This window comes from Rana temporaria, chromosome 3 (genome assembly GCF_905171775.1).
Source record: "Rana temporaria chromosome 3, aRanTem1.1, whole genome shotgun sequence".
Lineage (NCBI taxonomy): Eukaryota > Metazoa > Chordata > Amphibia > Anura > Ranidae > Rana > Rana temporaria.
This window is the reverse complement of record NC_053491.1, coordinates 419426966-419445066: the sequence shown is the minus strand read 5'-3', so window position 1 is coordinate 419445066 and position 18101 is coordinate 419426966. Positions and strand designations below refer to the sequence as shown.

Sequence of the window (18101 nt, the reverse complement as noted above, 5' to 3'; positions counted from 1 at the left end):
CATTCTGTAACCTCTCCTATGTATTTGTACTTCAAGCATGCCTCTCCCAGTGCTGGAATATTACACAGAACAGTAAGCAGCTTGATGGAAGGTAAATCAATGCTTTGAGGCCCAACACCAGAACACAAAACCCCTTATGTCCACTCCCCTGGAGCACAAGGACCACCTTTACTTCTGCAGTCTTCAGTCTGGTCACATGACATCATGGGTACTCTGTCTCTTCGGCTCCATTCACACCTAGGCGTTTTTACGCCCGACGCTATTGCAGCCTGAAATACGCTGGAGGGGTGATGTAACATTGTCGGCTATGGAGATGGTTCACATCTCCACGCCGAAACGTCGTACGCCTGAAGTTTAAAACAAGTCCCGGACCCTTTTTTTCAGGCGGCTTCGGCGTTCGGCATAGCCGACAATGTTTAAATCACCCTCTGGCGTATTTTGGGCTAAAAAACTAAGCGTTTTGTCGTGGCAAATCGCGGTACAATACGCCGCGTTCAGGTGTGAATGCAGCCTTCAGGTGGGCCCTGAATGCCGCAGACTGAAAATATGGGCTTGGCTCTGCTGTCCGCAGAATTCTCCTGTGAAACCAGGGTGGTTCAGGGACAAAATCCAGGGGATGTCATTGAGAAACCCTGGGCTCACAGGAGGTGGGTTTAATAATGCTGCATATCATTCAACCTGGAAGATGATTGCTACCATCACAGAGCGGACAGTATAAGGGGGCAGCACTGAGAGGTTAAGTATTCCGCCAAGAGCAAATTCTTTTTTTTCATTGCAGTGCATTATTATTTATCTAACCTGGAGTTGGGTTTGTATCCAACTATGAGTGTGCTGCATTTTAATAAAGAAAAACAAAAAAAAAACTATGAAATACAGAATATAATGTTAAATAACATTTCCCACTTTACAAACACATGTTGTGTACCCGGCACCCATGTTGACAGCCATTCGGGGGATTTTTCAAAGAACACAGCCATTCAGTATGCCAGAAACTAGCAGTATATTGGTTTACCCACAAATGACTGTTTCCACAATAAAAGGGTGACAGGTGCACTTTGAGACGATTCCTGCCCTTCTCATTCAAGGGGGTCCATAAAAGACTGTAAACTGTGGGGTGTGGGGCGGCTGCAGAATGATGGAGGGGATGGAAAGAGTGGAACTCAGTGCTTGGCGGAGGAGTCTCGGGGGTAGAATTCTGCCAAGGTGCTTGCAGGGATTCTCTTGAGCATTTCTTTGGGGAAGATTCGAAGGAGCTGCCAGCCGATGTCCAGAGTCTCGTACACTGTGCGGTTGTCATATGGACCTGAGGAAGCAAGGAAGAGGTGTGAAAAGCATGTCAGAACATCAAGATCATAAACGGAAGACAGCGGCAGACAGGATAGTACCACTAGACTATGAAGACAACTGTATGTTAATTGCAAAGTTATTCCTCCGATTCTACTGCATGAAATGTCACTTATTGAATCAGACTGTGGCTAAAGATAAAAGCACACACGAATCTGTTGTGCAACATTCTTAAACTGCTGTTTACTGCCACCGTGTGGCAGCTTGGTGGAACATTGCTCTCTCTTATTAAAATACCTATTAAATGTGGGCTATAATTTAGTACGTATGGGGTTAATAGTGGGCCACGCCAGACCCCCCTGGTGCCCTTGCTGCTCCCATCCATGTGTACCAAAGCTGCTATTATCCCTTAACGAGCCACTCGTTGCCTTGGCAACTGACTGCCACCCACACGCACACACATCCCCCATGTGACAGTCCTTCGCAAGCTATTTAAAGGAGGGCTGAACAGCAGGATCGGCAGTGATAATGGGTGACGGCTCAGGACCACCCGGCGCCACCTCACTGCCAAACTCCATTTAACTCCTTCTGTGTTGCATAGAAAGTCTTGCTACATCACCACATACATAGCCATGATAAAATGTTGTCTCCGATACAAATTTACATCATTCACTGTCATCAGTGCATTCAGAGAATTCTGACAAAATCTAGCATATAAAATCTCAGGAACAATTCCTCCTGGAAAAGCAAAGCCCATAAATACCCTACCAGCGTCAAAGAGCAATTAGCTGTTAGAGAGTGCAGGACCACAAATGAGTACAGATTATTTGTACTGTGGGAAAGTGAGTAGCCATAATCAGAAGAAAGAAACATGTGAACCATAACTATCCGCGCAATGAACATATCTTAATGCACCTACAAATTGTAAAGCTTAAAGTGATTGTAAAGTTTTTAACATGTTATACTTACCTGCTGCTCTGTTGCAGTGGATTTGCACAGAGCAGCCCAGATCCTCCTCTTCTCGGGTCCCTCTTCTGTGATCCTTGCCCCTCCCTCCTGTTGAGTGCCCCTACAGTAAGCAGTCAGACACTGCGGTTCAGCCCTGTTCCCCCCTCACTCCTGATTGGTTGACTTAAGGGGTTGCAAACCCAAGCCAAGTGCTTCTCCTAGGGGTTTATATGATGCAAGGGGGATCTGCCAGAGCCTCTAAGGGACCCCAGAAGTCGAGGATCGGGGCCACTCTGTGCAAAACGAACTGCACAGTGGAGGCAAGTATAATACGTTTGTAATTTTTAATAAACGAAGGCTTACAATCACTTTACTTTGAGAGCAGGAGGAGACAACCAAGCCACTAATCAATGGCCGAGGGGTGGATAGAGATGAGGCTCAGGTAAGTATTAAGGGGCTGCTGCACACAGAAAGCTTTTAGAATGCATTGAGAAACTTTCTCCCTTTACAACCCCTTTAAACTGTTGCCAAGCCCAGGACCCTGCACTCACTATATCTGGTGTTACACAGAACATGGAAATGCAATTATTTTAGTAAATATTAACTACTAAATACCTTTTCTGGTCAGCAGCATATAATAGTCTTGTGATGTCTATCAGTGTCTGGTTAAAGCTTGTAGGAGGAGTTTTCATCCTACTCTGACTGTCCTATGAGGCTGCAGGACTCCTGACATTCTGTCTGGACTGTGCCGATTGGCTCTGTGCCGATTACATGAACCAACCCAAGAAAAAAACGCTCTAGCAATACACACAAAACTGAGCATGTGCAGAGTGCCCCCAAAGCTCTGTTCTAAAAGGATATGGATTGGAGACCGTAAAAAGGGAGGATCATAGAAGATAGACTCAACAGCCTTTTTACACAATGCTCAGGATTAACCCCTTAGATTCCACAGTGAGTATAACAAGCATGCTTTACTGCATATACACACAGATTTTACTGTTGTCAGTTTAGTAACACTAAGTGCAACTTTCCTGGACACAAAATGCTGTAAATAGAAGGTTTAGAATTTCTGGATCTTCAAACATGCCCATTTGAAGATCGCGGATCAAATGGTTTAATACCTCATGGATGACTGACCAAATACAAAATACAGTATATTAGGACTTCTGACTTACTGCATACTTGTTTTGGGTCAGGAATTTAAAGTACTGAAACCATAAATCGTGAGGCAGAAAGCATTTTTAAGTTGTTTTTTTGTCGCAGCTTACACGGACAAAATGGATTAAAACTGAAAGAATATTTTGAACAGTCACACTGAAGGGGTCACTTGTAAAGTTTTATTCAGCCAGCGCAGAGCTCTAGAGCAGGTGGGGGATTAACAAAGCTTTATAAGTGATGACGACAGTGTGCAACCCTATGGTCAGATAGTGACAACGAGATGGAGTGGTTTGCACCACGTGGAGACCAAAACTGAGGAGGATCCTTATATGAATCTGCAAACTGGAATATGTTCCTTAAAAAACTATTGTGGTTACCGACGGCTCCGTCGCTTACCGGAGCCGTCGGAAGCGGCGGAGGCGATCGGGTCTGTTCGGCAGCTGTGTGGAAATGCGAGTGAGGGAAAAATTGCCCCCACCCGTCCCCATAGCTCTGCTGGGCGGAAGTGACGTCAAAACGTCAGTCCCGCCCAGCGTCTTAAAGAAACATTTTATTTTTTGTCATTTGAAAAAAATGACATTTTTAAAAAAAAAAATCTTTTTTTGCATTGAAGTCTTAATATGAGATCTGAGGTCTTTTTGACCCCAGATCTCATATTTAAGAGGACCTGTCATGTTTTTTTCTATTACAAGGGATGTTTACATTCCTTGTAATAGGAATAAAAGTGATCAATTATTTTTTTATTTCAGTGTAAAAAATTATAAACTAAAAAAAAAAATGTTTTAAAGCCCCCCATCCCGACGAGCTCGCACACAGAAGCGAACGCATACGCGAGTAGCGCCCGCATATGAAAACGGTGTTCAAACCACACAAGTGAGGTATCGCCGCGATCATTAGAGCAAGAGCAATAATTCTAGCCCTAGAGCTACTCTAACTCTGCAAAAAATGCAACCTGTAGAATTTTTTAAACGTCGCCTATCGAGATTTTTAAGGGTAAAAGTTTGACGCCATGCCACGAGCGGGCACAATTTTTAAGCGTGACATGTTGGGTATCATTTTACTAGGCGTCGCAAAATTTATTGTCGTCTTATCTTAATTCAAAAAAGTGTTTTTCTTCCAAAAAGAGTGCGCTTGTAAGACCGCTGCGCAAATACGGTGTGACAAAAAGTATTGCGATGACTGCCATTTTATTCTCTAGGGTGTTAGAAAAAAATATATATATAATGTTTGGGGGTTTCAAGTAATTTTCTAGCAAAAAAAAAAAGTTTTAGTCTCGTAAACACAGAATCTGAAAAACAAGCCCGGTGGGCAAGTGGTTAAAGAGGTCCCGCCATGTTTTTCTATTACAATGAATGTTTGCATTCCTTGTTCTACAATAGTTGGTCAAACTGATAGGGTGGTGCCCGAGATAACAAATGAATCGCTCTTGGAGAAAAATAAAATTTAAAGAGGAGCTCCTGTTTGGGCAAGTTTTTTTTTTTTTAAGAGTCAGCAGCTACAAATACTGCAGCTGCTGACTCAATATAAGAACATTTACCTGTCCAGGGATCTTCCCCTTTTGGGTGGCGTTCTGCTTTAATGTATGCTTGTGCATTTTTGCAAAATGCTTATGCTTGGGATGGTCCTATATGGCAAATGCCAGGACTGCGGTGTTAAAGACTTCTTGATCAAGAGGTCAGATTCTCAGTTCACCTGCCATGTCTAAGGGTTAATTAATCTATCTACTTTCCAACCAATTTTTTTCTAAATAAAATATCCAACATGAGCAGAGGTTGTCCATTTCTATATCAAATGCAACTACAAGTTTGTCAACATAATAGTAATTAACATCTTTTGACAAGAACGCTGTATTGACTTCTTCCTTCCTATGCCACCTGGTGGCCAAATCAAGAAAACCAGTGTATCTGAAAGAAATTTGAATCTGTCCTACAAGACACAGCACAAGTACTGATCTTAGATGTCCACACTTACCTTGGGCTATGAAGTTCTTCTCAAACTTCTGTAGGAACTCTAGGTACAGAAGGTCATCAGGGGTCAAAGCTTCTTCACCTACAACTGCCTTCATGGCTTGGACATCTTTCCCGATAGCGTAACAGGCATACTAAGGAGACAAAAAAGTGACCACTCAGTTTTCTGTACAAAGTATACAAAATATGGGGAGGCAGAAAGGTGATTGAATTTCTACCAACAAACACTTATACACAATGTATGATCAACAAGATCTCCCAGACTGCTGTGTGTTGGGGTAATGCTGTAAGATACAACTCAGTACGGGTTCAGCCTTTTTTTTTTTTATTCAGGATCTGAAGCGAATAGCAGTTTTTCCGATTATCAAATATAGGGGAAAATATGTGCAAACTTTACTTGCATGCAGAGTACGGCTGTGCTTGGGTCACACATACCCAAAGCCAGATAAGATAAGCCCAACGAAGCCTTGGCACAAAAAACATAAAAGAAAAACACCTACAATTTTAAAGCATATTTATTAAAACTAGATTGCACTAACAAAATAGAGATGAAAATCATACCCATGGAAATGGCAGGGACGCCGTCCGTGTTCCAACTGGTGGCAGAAGTGATGTAGCACGAGAAATGACACGTTTTGTCAGCAGCATCTGCCATCAGCCATGATTAAGCACTAACCAATAGTGCGAAACACGTAGGCTGTAATCTTTATTTTTGCTGTGATTTGTAGTGCCATTTTTTATCTTTTTTACAATAAAGACAACCATCAAGGTTTTTTTTTTTTTGGAGTGCGGCTGTTCATTTATCTATATCACTTGTCGGCAGCATCTGCCGTCATCAGGGGTCGGCCCCGAGGACACAAGACGCTGCTGATGAAACCCGCTGCATCACTTCCGCCACCAGTTGGAATGCGAACGTCATCCCTGCCAATTCTATGGGCATGATTTTCATCTCTATTTTGTAAGTGCAATCTAGTTTTAATAAATATGCTTTTTAACGTTACTGCACTGTGAGAAGCTTCTGTTTTATTCTTTTTGGTTGAATATACCATATCCATTCGGATAACATTATTTGTCTGAGCTAATGTTTCTGGATCCTTGGTCGTTGTCGTTTTTGACTACCTCTCATGGGTGTCAATTTTGTTCGGCGAGTAAGATACTTACCTAGGTAGCTGGTGAAAGGAGACGTACTTCTCTTTGGAGACACCATTGTTTTTCATCGTCACGTTTGATGATGAACTAGAAAATATACTGCCACTTGGTGGAGGATTATTAGACTTTGTTTATTCAATCACTTACCTGTGTATGTTATTTTTGACATGCCTAACTTTTTGTCCCATTTTTATTTATCGTTTCGCACACTATGGAATCACAGTTTTCCTTCCATATTTGAAACCTTTGAGCTTTACTACCTGCTGCTTCACTTACACATTGTATTGTATTATATTGTTTAGCAAATTTTCCAGGCTACGCAGGAGGAAGAGCCCATTATTTTTCTCTTTCACTAGGACAAAAAAGACTGAACTTTCCCAGTGGGAATGCAGACAGCAATAAAAACGTGATGGAAGTTCACTTCTAAGCTTTCATTTTATCCACAATTAGAACTTGAAGTGTAATGTAACACATCGATTTAAAGTGGACATAAACCCTTACATATACCTAGTGAAGTGAATAGCCTCAGGTCATGCACAGGGATTAAACAAATCCTCCTAGTTGTACAACAGCTGCAACATCATTTAGACACCCATAAATTACGCGATCTGTTCCAATCAGGTTTCCGTCCGGGTCACGGAACAGAAACGGCGCTGCTCAAAATATTGGATGACGCTCTAGAGGCCGCAGACGAAGGAGAATCTTGTCTCCTGATACTGCTGGACCTAAGCGCGGCTTTTGACACTGTAGACCACGGACTACTACTGGCTAGGCTAGCTGAAGTAGCCAGTCGTGGAATGTGATTTACCCTGGTTCTCGTCCTTCTTGGAAAACCGATCACAAATAAGGAAACTGGGGTCTTTCACTTCTGAAAAACGTACAGTGTCATGCGGAGTCCCTCATGGATCCCCTTTGTCGCCTGTTCTGTTTAATATCTATCTTCGCCCTCTCTTTGAAACCATCAGTAACCAGAAGTTACTTTACTACTCCTATGCAGACGACACACAACTGTATTTCCGCATCTGCAAAAAAAAGGATCATTCTCTTGGACTAGAGAAATGCCTCACTCTAATAGATAACTGGATGACAAACAGTTATCTTAAACTCAACGGTTCGAAAACAAAACTTCTCCTGTTTCACGCCAACCGGAAAAATCTCCCCACGACAACATGGACACCCCCACCCATTCTGGATAAAACTATCACCCCTAGCACCAAAGTCAAAAGTCTCAGAGTCATTTTCGACACCAACATGACAATGGATGCACAAATAGGGTCAGTAGTCAGCGGATCCCACCATCTGCTGCGCCTGCTGCGCCGACTCACGCCCTTTATCCCGAAAGAAGACATTGCAGTCGTGGTGGGAACATTCATTAATTCCAGACGTGACTACACAAATGCCCTCTATCTCGGACTCCCCAAATACCAAAACGCTCGTCTGCAAGTCGTTCAAAATACGGCCGCTCGACTAGTGACTGGAAAAAAACCATGGGAATCAATCTCACCTTCACTGAGATCCCTTCATTGGTTGCCAGTAAAAGACAGAATCACTTTCAAGGCACTTTGCCTAACGCATAAGTGTATTCACGGAAATGCCCCCAAATATCTATGCTAAAAAATAAAAGCCCATAACCCCAATCGCATTCTGCGATCCACCAATCAAAACCTACTCCAGATACCCAAAGCCAGATACAAGTCCAAAGGAGATCGAAGATTTGCAGTCCAGTGACCTCGGCTGTGGAACGTGCTACCAACCACCATCCGATTGGAGTTGGACCACTTGGCCTTCAGGAGAAAGATTAAAACCCATCTCTTCTAAAGGGGAAAAGGGTTTTACCCAGGGAATGGATACAGCGCCCAGAGGCGATTCAGTTTGCATGTGTTGCGCTATATAAGTTTTTCACTCACTCAAGCAGGGGAACTAGACTGCAGAATGACACACTGTGCTGGATAGAGACAAGTAAAGAAATATGTCCTTTATTCATTTTTCATGTCATTGGCTGACACCGCTAACAGTTCTCAAAACAGTTACATTTAAAGCAGAACTAAACCCATGGATTTAACGATTCAAAAACAGCTACATTCCAAGCATGCCAGGAATGCTAACGAATACATATGCTTTTGCTCCCAAACTGTCAAACCATTGGCTGGTGTCAGAACTGATCACATGTGCAGCACCATGGCAGTGGCAGATTAGAGGCCAAGATGGCAGCTTCCTTGGTTGAAAAGGAAGCATGCCATTAATAGCACCATGTAATGTGCATACTGGAGTGATACAATGTGAATTGTGGTTTGACTATTTGGTTATGGCTTACAATTCACATTGTGTCATTCCAGTATGCACATTATAATATATTGCAGATTCTTTAGCGCTGCACTATATACCATATATGCTTGACTTTGAGTGCCAGCAGCTTTTGGTTTTGTTATTTGGGTTCTAGCGCAGTTTTTTCCCAATTTTTTCAATGGTATAGCACCATAACAACTGCAAATCAAACAGTAGCGAAGATGGAAGCTTCCTCAGCTGTAATGGATAGGGAGGGTTTAGATACACTTTAAAAGTGCTACTAAACCAATCAATTAAATCTGACTCTCAAAAAGTTATAATCGAGCCGTCTAGCCTCTGGTTGTAATTGTCAATTTGACCGTGTGCTTATGTCAGCTCTCAAGCAACTTTCAAATGGCTAGTGTCATAGCTGATCATATGTGCACACTATGGCAACTGCAGATCTAAATAAAGGCCAAGATGTCACCATCTACAGCTGTAAAATCATAGGAGGGTTTAGCGACACTTCAAATTAGTTTTTTTGATAAAAGGGGTTGTAAAGGTTCGTTTTTTATTTTCTAAATAGGTTCCTTTAAGCTAGTACATTGTTGGTTCACTTACCTTTTTCTTCCATTTCCCTTCAAAATGATTTTTTTCTTTGTCTGAATTTCTCATTTCCTGTTCCTCCTCAGTAAGCTGTTCTGACTGACTTTCCACGCCTCGGATGATGGTGGAAAGCTTACCGAGGAGAAACAGGAAGTGAGAAATTCAGACAAAGAAAAAAAACATTTAGAAGGGAAATCGAAGGAAAAAGGTAAGTGAACCAACAATTCACGAGCTTATAGGAACCTATTTAGAAAATAAAAAACGAACCTTTGCAACCCCTTTAGGCTTCATTCACACTTGGCGGACTCCGTCGCCTGCTCCCATCGGCTCAGCGGGAGATCAGTCCGCAGATCTCCGCTGAGCCGACGATGACAAGCTCCTCTCTGCTCACTGAGCGGGGAGGGGCTTGTCGGGCACCGCTGTGTCCCTATGGAGTGATCTGATGAAAACGGACAGCATGTCCGTTTTCATCAGATCTTACCCGATCTGATCCGCATGGACGGATGGGGACGTGGCCCCCATACGTCTGTTTTTAGCGGGTCGGATGTCAACGGACATGTCCCCGCTGACATCCGATGCTCCATAGCGATGCATGGAGCGGCCGTTCAGGTCCGCCGACAGACGGACCCGAACGGCCAAGTGTGAATGAGGCCTTAAGCAACAAAGCACCATTGCGTGTTTCAGCGAGTTTTTACGCATGTTGATATCAGCTTGCATGCGTGTCAGTTAGGTGCCCTGTTCACACCACAGTGTTCATGTGACGTTATTCTCCCCCCCCCCCCCCCCCCATGCAGAAAACTGCATACACATTCCTGCAAAGAAAAAAATCTTCAAGTGACACCAGTGTTGTGGCGTGAACAAGGCACATAGAAAACAATTGTGTTTTTTGTGTTCTTGCAGAACGCGTGCAGAAAAACTGACGTCTGTGGCACCATGGTGCAAATGAGGCCTTAAATTACACAACGGTATACACTGTTCAGAATTGTGGTTGCATTATTTTCAGTATGACACAGCTCTGTAACCATGTTGCTTTCAATTAGGCTTTGCAGACAGCATTCCAGAAAAAGTCTGAGGGATGATACACACCACAATTTATGCGTTCCAGATGTGTTTGTTGCATGCGCATTTACGCACTTTTTTGATGAGTTTAATATGTTCCAGTTCATTTCTGTATTTTGACCATTAAAGAACCTTGGGACAATGTGTCTTGTGTTGCATTTGTGTGGCATATTCATCCATTCTGGTTCATTTACATGCATTTTGCTGCATTCCATACAGAAAAAAAATGCAGCAGGTCCTACTTTTGTCTGCACTGGAACACTGGTGTGAACTAGGGCCATTGGAATACATTAAAAACACTTTACATACATTTTAAATGCAGTATGAAACACACTAAACTGCATCTGTGTGAATCAGCCCAGAGTTTCAGTATCTTCACATCTGCTTTCTTTCAAGAAATCAATACGAGCGCAAAGATTTGAACCTTGCTGGTTACCATGGGTCTCGAATACATAAAGAAGAAAACCCTTTTGAATCTATTCCTGACAATTACTTCAAACCCAGTTTAGACCTTCAGGTTAGATCATGTTAGGTGTTCAGCTTTAGATATTTTATACTTTTTCCAGCTTTAGATATTTTATACTGTTTCCCCCTATAAATGGAACCGTACCCCATGCTGCACAGTGAGGACAAACTAGTACATTAAAAAGGCACAAGGATCACTCACCAGCTGGTTGGACACATCTGAATGGTCCTTTCTGGTCATGCCTTCGCCAATGGCGGACTTCATCAGACGGGAGAGTGAAGGCAGTACGTTGATAGGTGGATAGATCTAACAATGAGAGTTTGTCAACAACCACTCTGTGGGTATAGACACAGATCAAGAGACCTTATCCCATCCCCTCTTACCTGTCTGTTGTGTAGTTGCCGTTCTACATAGATCTGTCCTTCTGTGATGTATCCCGTCAAATCAGGGATAGGATGGGTGATGTCTAAAAAAAAAAACAAGCAGTGTCAGATATTCGGTAGCGACAATATTCTCACGCATTCTCTACAACATTCTGAAAACTAGTCTATGTTCTCATATGTATAGCACACACTGACCATCATTGGGCATAGTAAGGATGGGGATTTGTGTAATAGAGCCATTCCTGCCCTCCACACGTCCAGCTCTTTCATAGATTGTGGCCAAGTCAGTGTACATGTAACCTGGAAAACCTCTTCTACCAGGGACCTCTTCTCGTGCGGCCGACACCTGGATAGAGCAAGAATAGCAGATTTTCAATACAAATTTCCAATCTCAGTAACTATTATGATTTAAGATACAATGCTTCCATTGTTTACAGAAATGGCTACTGTTAAATTGGCATTTAGTAAAATTAAAGGAGTTGTAAAGGCAGGTTTTTTTCTAATGTATCCTATGCATTAAGAAAAAAAAAAAAAAAACTTGTGTGTAGCAGCCCCCCCCCCCCCCCCCCAATTACCTACCTGAGCTCCTCCTCTCCAGCAATGACCACGATCCCCTCAGCCATCCAGTATACTCCTGTTTGGCTGAGACAGAGCAGTGTCTCTAGTGGCTCCCACAGCTGTCAAAGTCAGTAAGCCAATCAGGGGAGAGAGGGGGAGGGGCCAGTCATGGCACAAGCTCCTTTAGAAACGGCACGCTCGTCGCTTCAAAGGGTTTCTAAATTGCGCCTGTGCCGTTGTCTACGGTGCATGCGCCGTAGACATCAGCGCCTGTCTCATTTGTAAATATCTCCTAAACCATGGAGGTTTGGGAGATATCTCGAGCACCTACAGGTAAGCCTTAATCTAGACTTACCTGTAGTGTTTGTAAAGGGTTTACAACCACTTTAAAGGATATTAATAGTTCTCTCAATATAAAATGTGTACTTTTTTTTTTTCTTATAATTTTGCCCTGGCTCCAGTCTACAATTGAAAGGGAACAGGCTGAGGGAGATATGCTTGCTTCACTTCGTTTACTAGTCAGATGTCTACTCAAAAAGCTGTAATATGTTATACAGGGCTTGACAAATTTGCTTGGAATCTAGGAGCCAGCTAAAAAAGTTAGGAGCCAGGAACGCACCCTGTCCCGCAGAGCTCGCACGCAGAAGCGAACGCATACGTGAGTAGCGCCAGCATATGGAAGCAGTGTTCAAACCACACATGTGAGGTATTGCCGCGATTGGTAGAGTGAGAGCAATAATTCTAGCCCCAGACCTAATGTGTAGCTCAAACCATGCAACCTGTAGAATTTTTTTAAACGTCGCCTATGGAGATTTTAAAGGGTAAAAGTTTGTCGCCATTCCATGAGCGGATGCAATTTTGAAGCATGACATGTTGGGTATCAATTTACTTGTCGTACCATTATCTTTCACAATATAAAAAAAAAAAAATGGGCTAACTTTACTGGTGTCTTATTTTTTAATTAAAAAAGTGTATTTCTTCCCAAAAAAGCAAGTTTGTAAGAGCAGTGCGCAAATACGGTGTGACAGAAAGTATTGCAACGACCGTCATTTTATTCTCTAGGGTGTTAGAATAAAAAAAAAAAAAATTATATATATATATATATATATATATATATATATATATATATATATATATATATATATATATATATATATATATATATATTAGTGCTGTCAAGCGATTAAAATTTCTAATCGCGATTAATCGCATTAATGTCATAGTTAACTCACGATTAATCACGCGATTAAGGAGGTTCACCCTTTAAAACATTTTTTTTTTTTGTTTTCTTATTCATTTTATTTTTTTTTATAATATTAAATTGTGTTTTTTTATTTTTTTACATTTTGATCACTTTTATTGCTGTCACAAGGAATGTAAACATCCCTTGTGACAGCAATAGGTGGTGACAGGTACTCTTTATGGAGGGATCGGGGGTCTAAAAGACCTCCGAGCCCTCCTTTGCACTTCAAAGTATTCAGATCGCCGAAAACGGCGATTCTGAATACTGTGTACTTTTTTAAATCCGGCGCCATTGGCAGCCGAGAAACCCGGAAGTGACGTCATGACGCCGCTTCCGTGGTTTCAATGCGGAGACTGAATCAAAGCCGCTTACGGCTTAGTGTCAGTCTCCAACCTGGACACAGAAGGCGGCGGATCGAGGATCGGGTCTCCCGGTGGGATGGGAGGCCCGGTCAGAGCGGCGAAAGGCGGCGGGAGGGGGGGGGATGTCCCCTCCCGCTCCTCCGGCATAACATCCGAGCGGCTTTTAGCCGCATCGGTTGTTATGTTTGGATAGCCGATCGCCCGCTCTAAACAACGGTACCGGGATGATGCCTGCGGCTGCAGGCATCATCCCGGTATAACCCCCGAACGCCGCCTCGTTAATCGCGCGATAAAAATTTTTACGGCGTTAACATGGGTTTGCGTTAATAGCGCGTTTAACTGACAGCACTAATATATATATATATATATAATGTTTGGGGGTTCTAATTAGAGGGAAGGAGATGGCAGTAAAAACAGACAGGGGAAGCTCTATTAGCATTGCTGGTTGTCTTGTCATACCAACGGCCACCACAAAACAGCGCCAGATCATAGAAGGAAGCATAAGCCTGCAGTAGGCCGTAAAGCCGCGGCCTCAATTACCGGCCGGCCCGATTGCGCGTTGGGGGCGCACGGAGACACAGGATACCCAAGCCGTGCCGCTCCAGGTCGCTAATTCTAGTTGCAATGGCAACCTGCCGCCCGGGATTTGTCGAACCCTGATGTTATACCCTCCCCTTGCAACCAATTCAGTTTTAGGCTGCTATATTGTAAGAGGATAAATACTGACTTCAGCTCCACCAAAAGGAAAAAGTATAAAACGTTCAAATATTGGCTAGCTTTATTAACCGTCTCAACCAACACCACTGGATTAACAAGAGCCGTGCAAACCATTCACCTACATAATGGCTGACACCTGACTTTAAAGTGGTTCTAAAAGGCAGAAGTTTTTACTTTAATGCATTCTCTGCAAAAAGGAAAAAACCTGCATGCAGCTCCCCCCCCCCCCAGTCCCCCCCCTTATACTTACCTGATCCCCACCATCTCAATACAGCGATATGCATCAGAGCAGTAGCTATATCCCACCTCAAATGTTCAGACAAAAAAGTGAGATCAACTGGCTCCTGCTGCTGTCAATCACAGTCAATGAGGGAGTGGAGGGCGGGGCAGCACCTCATTCTGTGTGTCAATTGAGTAAGTCGCTTGCTATAGGAGCACTCAGCGAAGTGGAGGGGCCAGGAATGCTGTGGGGGACCCAAGAGGCAGATCAGGGCTTTTCTGTGCAAACTCACTGCACAAGGCAAGTATGACTTTATACCAAGCATTTACAATCACTTTAAAGCTTTTCTATTGCTTTAGGGAAGTTCAAGCTCCCTGGCTCTTAAATGGCCTCCTATATTAGCCTAACAATCTTCTGAGTTCTAATGTGTTTTTTTTAGACCCAAGCATAGGCACACAATAGTGGCTAGCACTTCACTAGGGAGTGCTGTAGCTTTGTATCCAGCCAGTATCATTTACCTGGATAAAAGTATTGGGTTTCTGTAGTTGGCCACCAGGTTTGCACACATCTCAGGAGGGATTTTGTCCCACTCCCTATTGCAGAGCCTCTCCAAGTCACTGAGGTTTCGTTGCCGACGTTTGGTAGCTCCAACCTTCAGCTCCCACCACATATTTTCTATGGGATTAAGGTCTGGAGACTGGCTAGGCCACTCCAGGACCTTAACATGCTTCTTGAACCATTACTTTGTAGCCTTGGCCGTGTGTTTTGGGCCATTGTCATGCTGCAATAACCGTCCACAACCCATTTTCAATGCCTTGCCCGAGGGAAGGAGGTTCCCACCCAATATTTGTGTAGGTTTACAATATTAACCCCGACATCCTTGGACAGCTCTTTGGTCTTGGCCATGGTGGAAAAATTGGAATCTGATTGCTTCTGTGGACCGGTGTCTTTTATACAGTTAACAAGCTGAGATTAGGAGCACTCCCTTTAACCACTTCATTACTGGGCATTTAAATCCCCTTCGTGCCCAGACCAATTTTCAGCTTTCAGCGCTGACGCATTTTGAATGACAATTGCGCGATCATACAACACGGTACCCAAATTATATTTTTATAATTTTTTTCTCACAAATAGAGCTTTCTTTTGGTGGTATTTGATAATCTCTGCGATTTTTATTTTTTGCGCTATAAACAAACAAATACAGAAAATTTGGAAAAAAAAAAACACAATATTTTTTACTTTTTGTTATAATTATATCCCATATTTTTTTCCTCGGTTTAGGCCGATACGTATTCTTCTACATATTTTTGTTAAAAAAAAAAAAAAAAATCGCAATAAGCGTATTTGATCGGTTTGCGCAAAAGTTATAGCACCTTCAAAATAGGGGATAGATTTATGATTTTTTTTTTTTTTTACTAGTAAAGGCGGCAATCTGCGTTTTTTTTGTCAGGCCTGCGATATTGCGATGGACATATCGGACACTTTTGACACAAATTTGGGACCATTCAAATTTATACAGCGAACAGTGCTATAAAAATGCACTGATTACTGTATAAATGTGACTGGCAGTAGAGGGGTTAACACTGGGGGGTGAGGAAGGGGTTAAATGTGTATCCTGGGTGTGTTCTAACTGTGTGGGGGGAGGGGACTGACTGGGGGAGGTGACCGATGCTGTGTCCCTATGTACAAGAGACACAGATCGGTCTCCTCTCTCCCTGACAGGTCGTGGAGCTCTGTGTTTACACACAGAGCTCCACATCCCTGCTGTCACCGCCGATCGCGTGTACCCGGCTGACATCGCGGCCGCCAGGTACACGCATCGGCTTATCAGCGATGCACCGGCACAGTGTTTACCCGCTTCGTGCCCCCCAGCGGCGCGCGTGGGTAATGCACAGAAAAAGACGTCCACTCGGCACTTGAGAGCCACGCTGTGGACGTCTTGTCTATAGCGCGGATCTTAAGTGGTTAAGAGGGTGCTCCTAATCTCAGCTCATTACCTGTATAGAAGACACCTGGGAGCCAGAAATCTTGGCAATTGATAGGGGATCAACTACTTATTTCACTCATTAGAATGCAAATCAATGCATAATTTTTTTGAAATGTGGATTTTTTGTTATCCCTACATTAGCACTGTAAAGTGATTGTAATGGAAATGTTTTTCAAACATGTTACATTTACCTGCTTTGTGCAATGATTTTACAAAGAGCAGCCCAGATCCACTTCTTCTGGGGTCCCTCACCAGCGCTCCTGGCACCTCTCCTTTTCTGAGGACCCCCATAGCAAGCTGCTTGCCATTTGTGACACTCGTGTGGGCTCGCTCCCAAGCCATGCGATGTATTGTCCATCTCCACACATAGTGCGGATCTGCCCAACACTCTTGCCTCACAGGCTGTGATTGACCGCAGCATAAGCCAATGGCTCCCACTGCTGCCTCAATGGCCAGTGAGGAGAGAGCAGAGAGATGCTGCTCTCGAGCACAGCACTGGATCTTGAACGGTTTCAAAGTATTTGCCTGGGGTTGGTTGTGGGGGTGAACCAGACCAGAAGAGCATTAAGGTAAAAACCTACCGTTACAACCAATTAACACTTCTTGGATACAAGTACAATTATTTTAAAAAGCTTACCTCTCTCAGGGCTTCAGCATATGAGCTCATGTCCGTCAGAATGACCAGCACGTGCTTCTCGCATTGATATGCCAGATACTCAGCAGTGGTGAGAGCAAGACGAGGGGTGATGATACGTTCAATGCTGTGGGCAACACACAATATGAACTGCATGACCTTTTCCTATTACAGAACCTCAGTACATAAGCAAACACCCTTCAGCCAATGAGGCACTTCCTCACCCATTCCCCAACAATGCTGGGTTGCATACTTACGTAGGATCGTTGGCCAAGTTCAAGAAGAGACACACATTGTCCATTGATCCGTTCTCCTCGAAATCTGACTTAAAGAAGCGAGCTGTCTCCATGTTTACCTTGGGTAGTAAAAAAAAAAAAAAAAATTATATAGAAAACGTACAAAAAAAAAAAAATTGGAAAATTGGCACCAAGCATGCTGGAACATCAAGGGTATGGGAGAGTGCAAGGCCACACCAGCAGGCTGGTACAGAAACCTTAAAAACTACACCCGACCTACTCTGGTCTTCCACCTCTACTGTAGATGTAAGGACAAGGTAGGAACTGGGAGCATAAAAAAAGTAAGAACATTTTAAAAAGTTCAAACTGATGCTGCATCTGTCTCCCGACGCCTAAACAGCGAACTGAGCAATCAAAGAGCGCTGAACGCTCAGTTCTCATTGAGCAGAGAGCTCTGCTCCTCACTGGAGCACCAGGCTGTAGGAGTGGCTGGCTCAGGCGCCAATTGGCGTGCCAGCTGCTGGTCAGGAATCTGGGTGGATCCCAACATTAAAGTTGGACTCAATCCAGAGCCTGGACTGGCTGAGTGATGTCAGCCGACAGTGGAATTTAGCTTGCTGTTGGCTGAAACCGGGTACAGGAACGCAGAACATAGTGCCCACTCCTGTGACCCATAACAGGGTCAACAGAGCTTTAGCCATACTTCTTTAACCAAAACACCAACTTAAAGGGCAAGTTCACCATTACAGAAAAATCTGTAAGGTGAACTTACACAGGACCCCCCTCCTATACCCTCCCCCCCTCCACCCCAGACCCGCTGACGTGAATAGCGGCAATCTCCTGTTCTGAGCCCCGGAAT

At 43.5% G+C, this 18101-nt stretch overlaps 1 protein-coding gene across 1 annotated transcript in view; it reads right to left on the bottom strand.

Annotated features, from left to right (window-relative positions):
• Window positions 1–762: 762 nt before the first annotated feature.
• ATP6V1B2 (ATPase H+ transporting V1 subunit B2) overlaps window positions 763–18101 on the bottom strand; it is a 48287-nt gene continuing 30948 nt past the window's right edge. The window contains exons 8-14 of the mRNA XM_040346129.1: window positions 17264–17361; window positions 17010–17133; window positions 11481–11631; window positions 11286–11368; window positions 11104–11208; window positions 5362–5491; window positions 763–1303 (exon numbers count right to left, since the gene is read on the bottom strand). Of these exons, the coding sequence (XP_040202063.1) occupies window positions 1161–1303; window positions 5362–5491; window positions 11104–11208; window positions 11286–11368; window positions 11481–11631; window positions 17010–17133; window positions 17264–17361 (834 nt within the window). The 3' untranslated portion in view covers window positions 763–1160. The remainder of the gene's footprint in view (window positions 1304–5361; window positions 5492–11103; window positions 11209–11285; window positions 11369–11480; window positions 11632–17009; window positions 17134–17263; window positions 17362–18101) is intronic.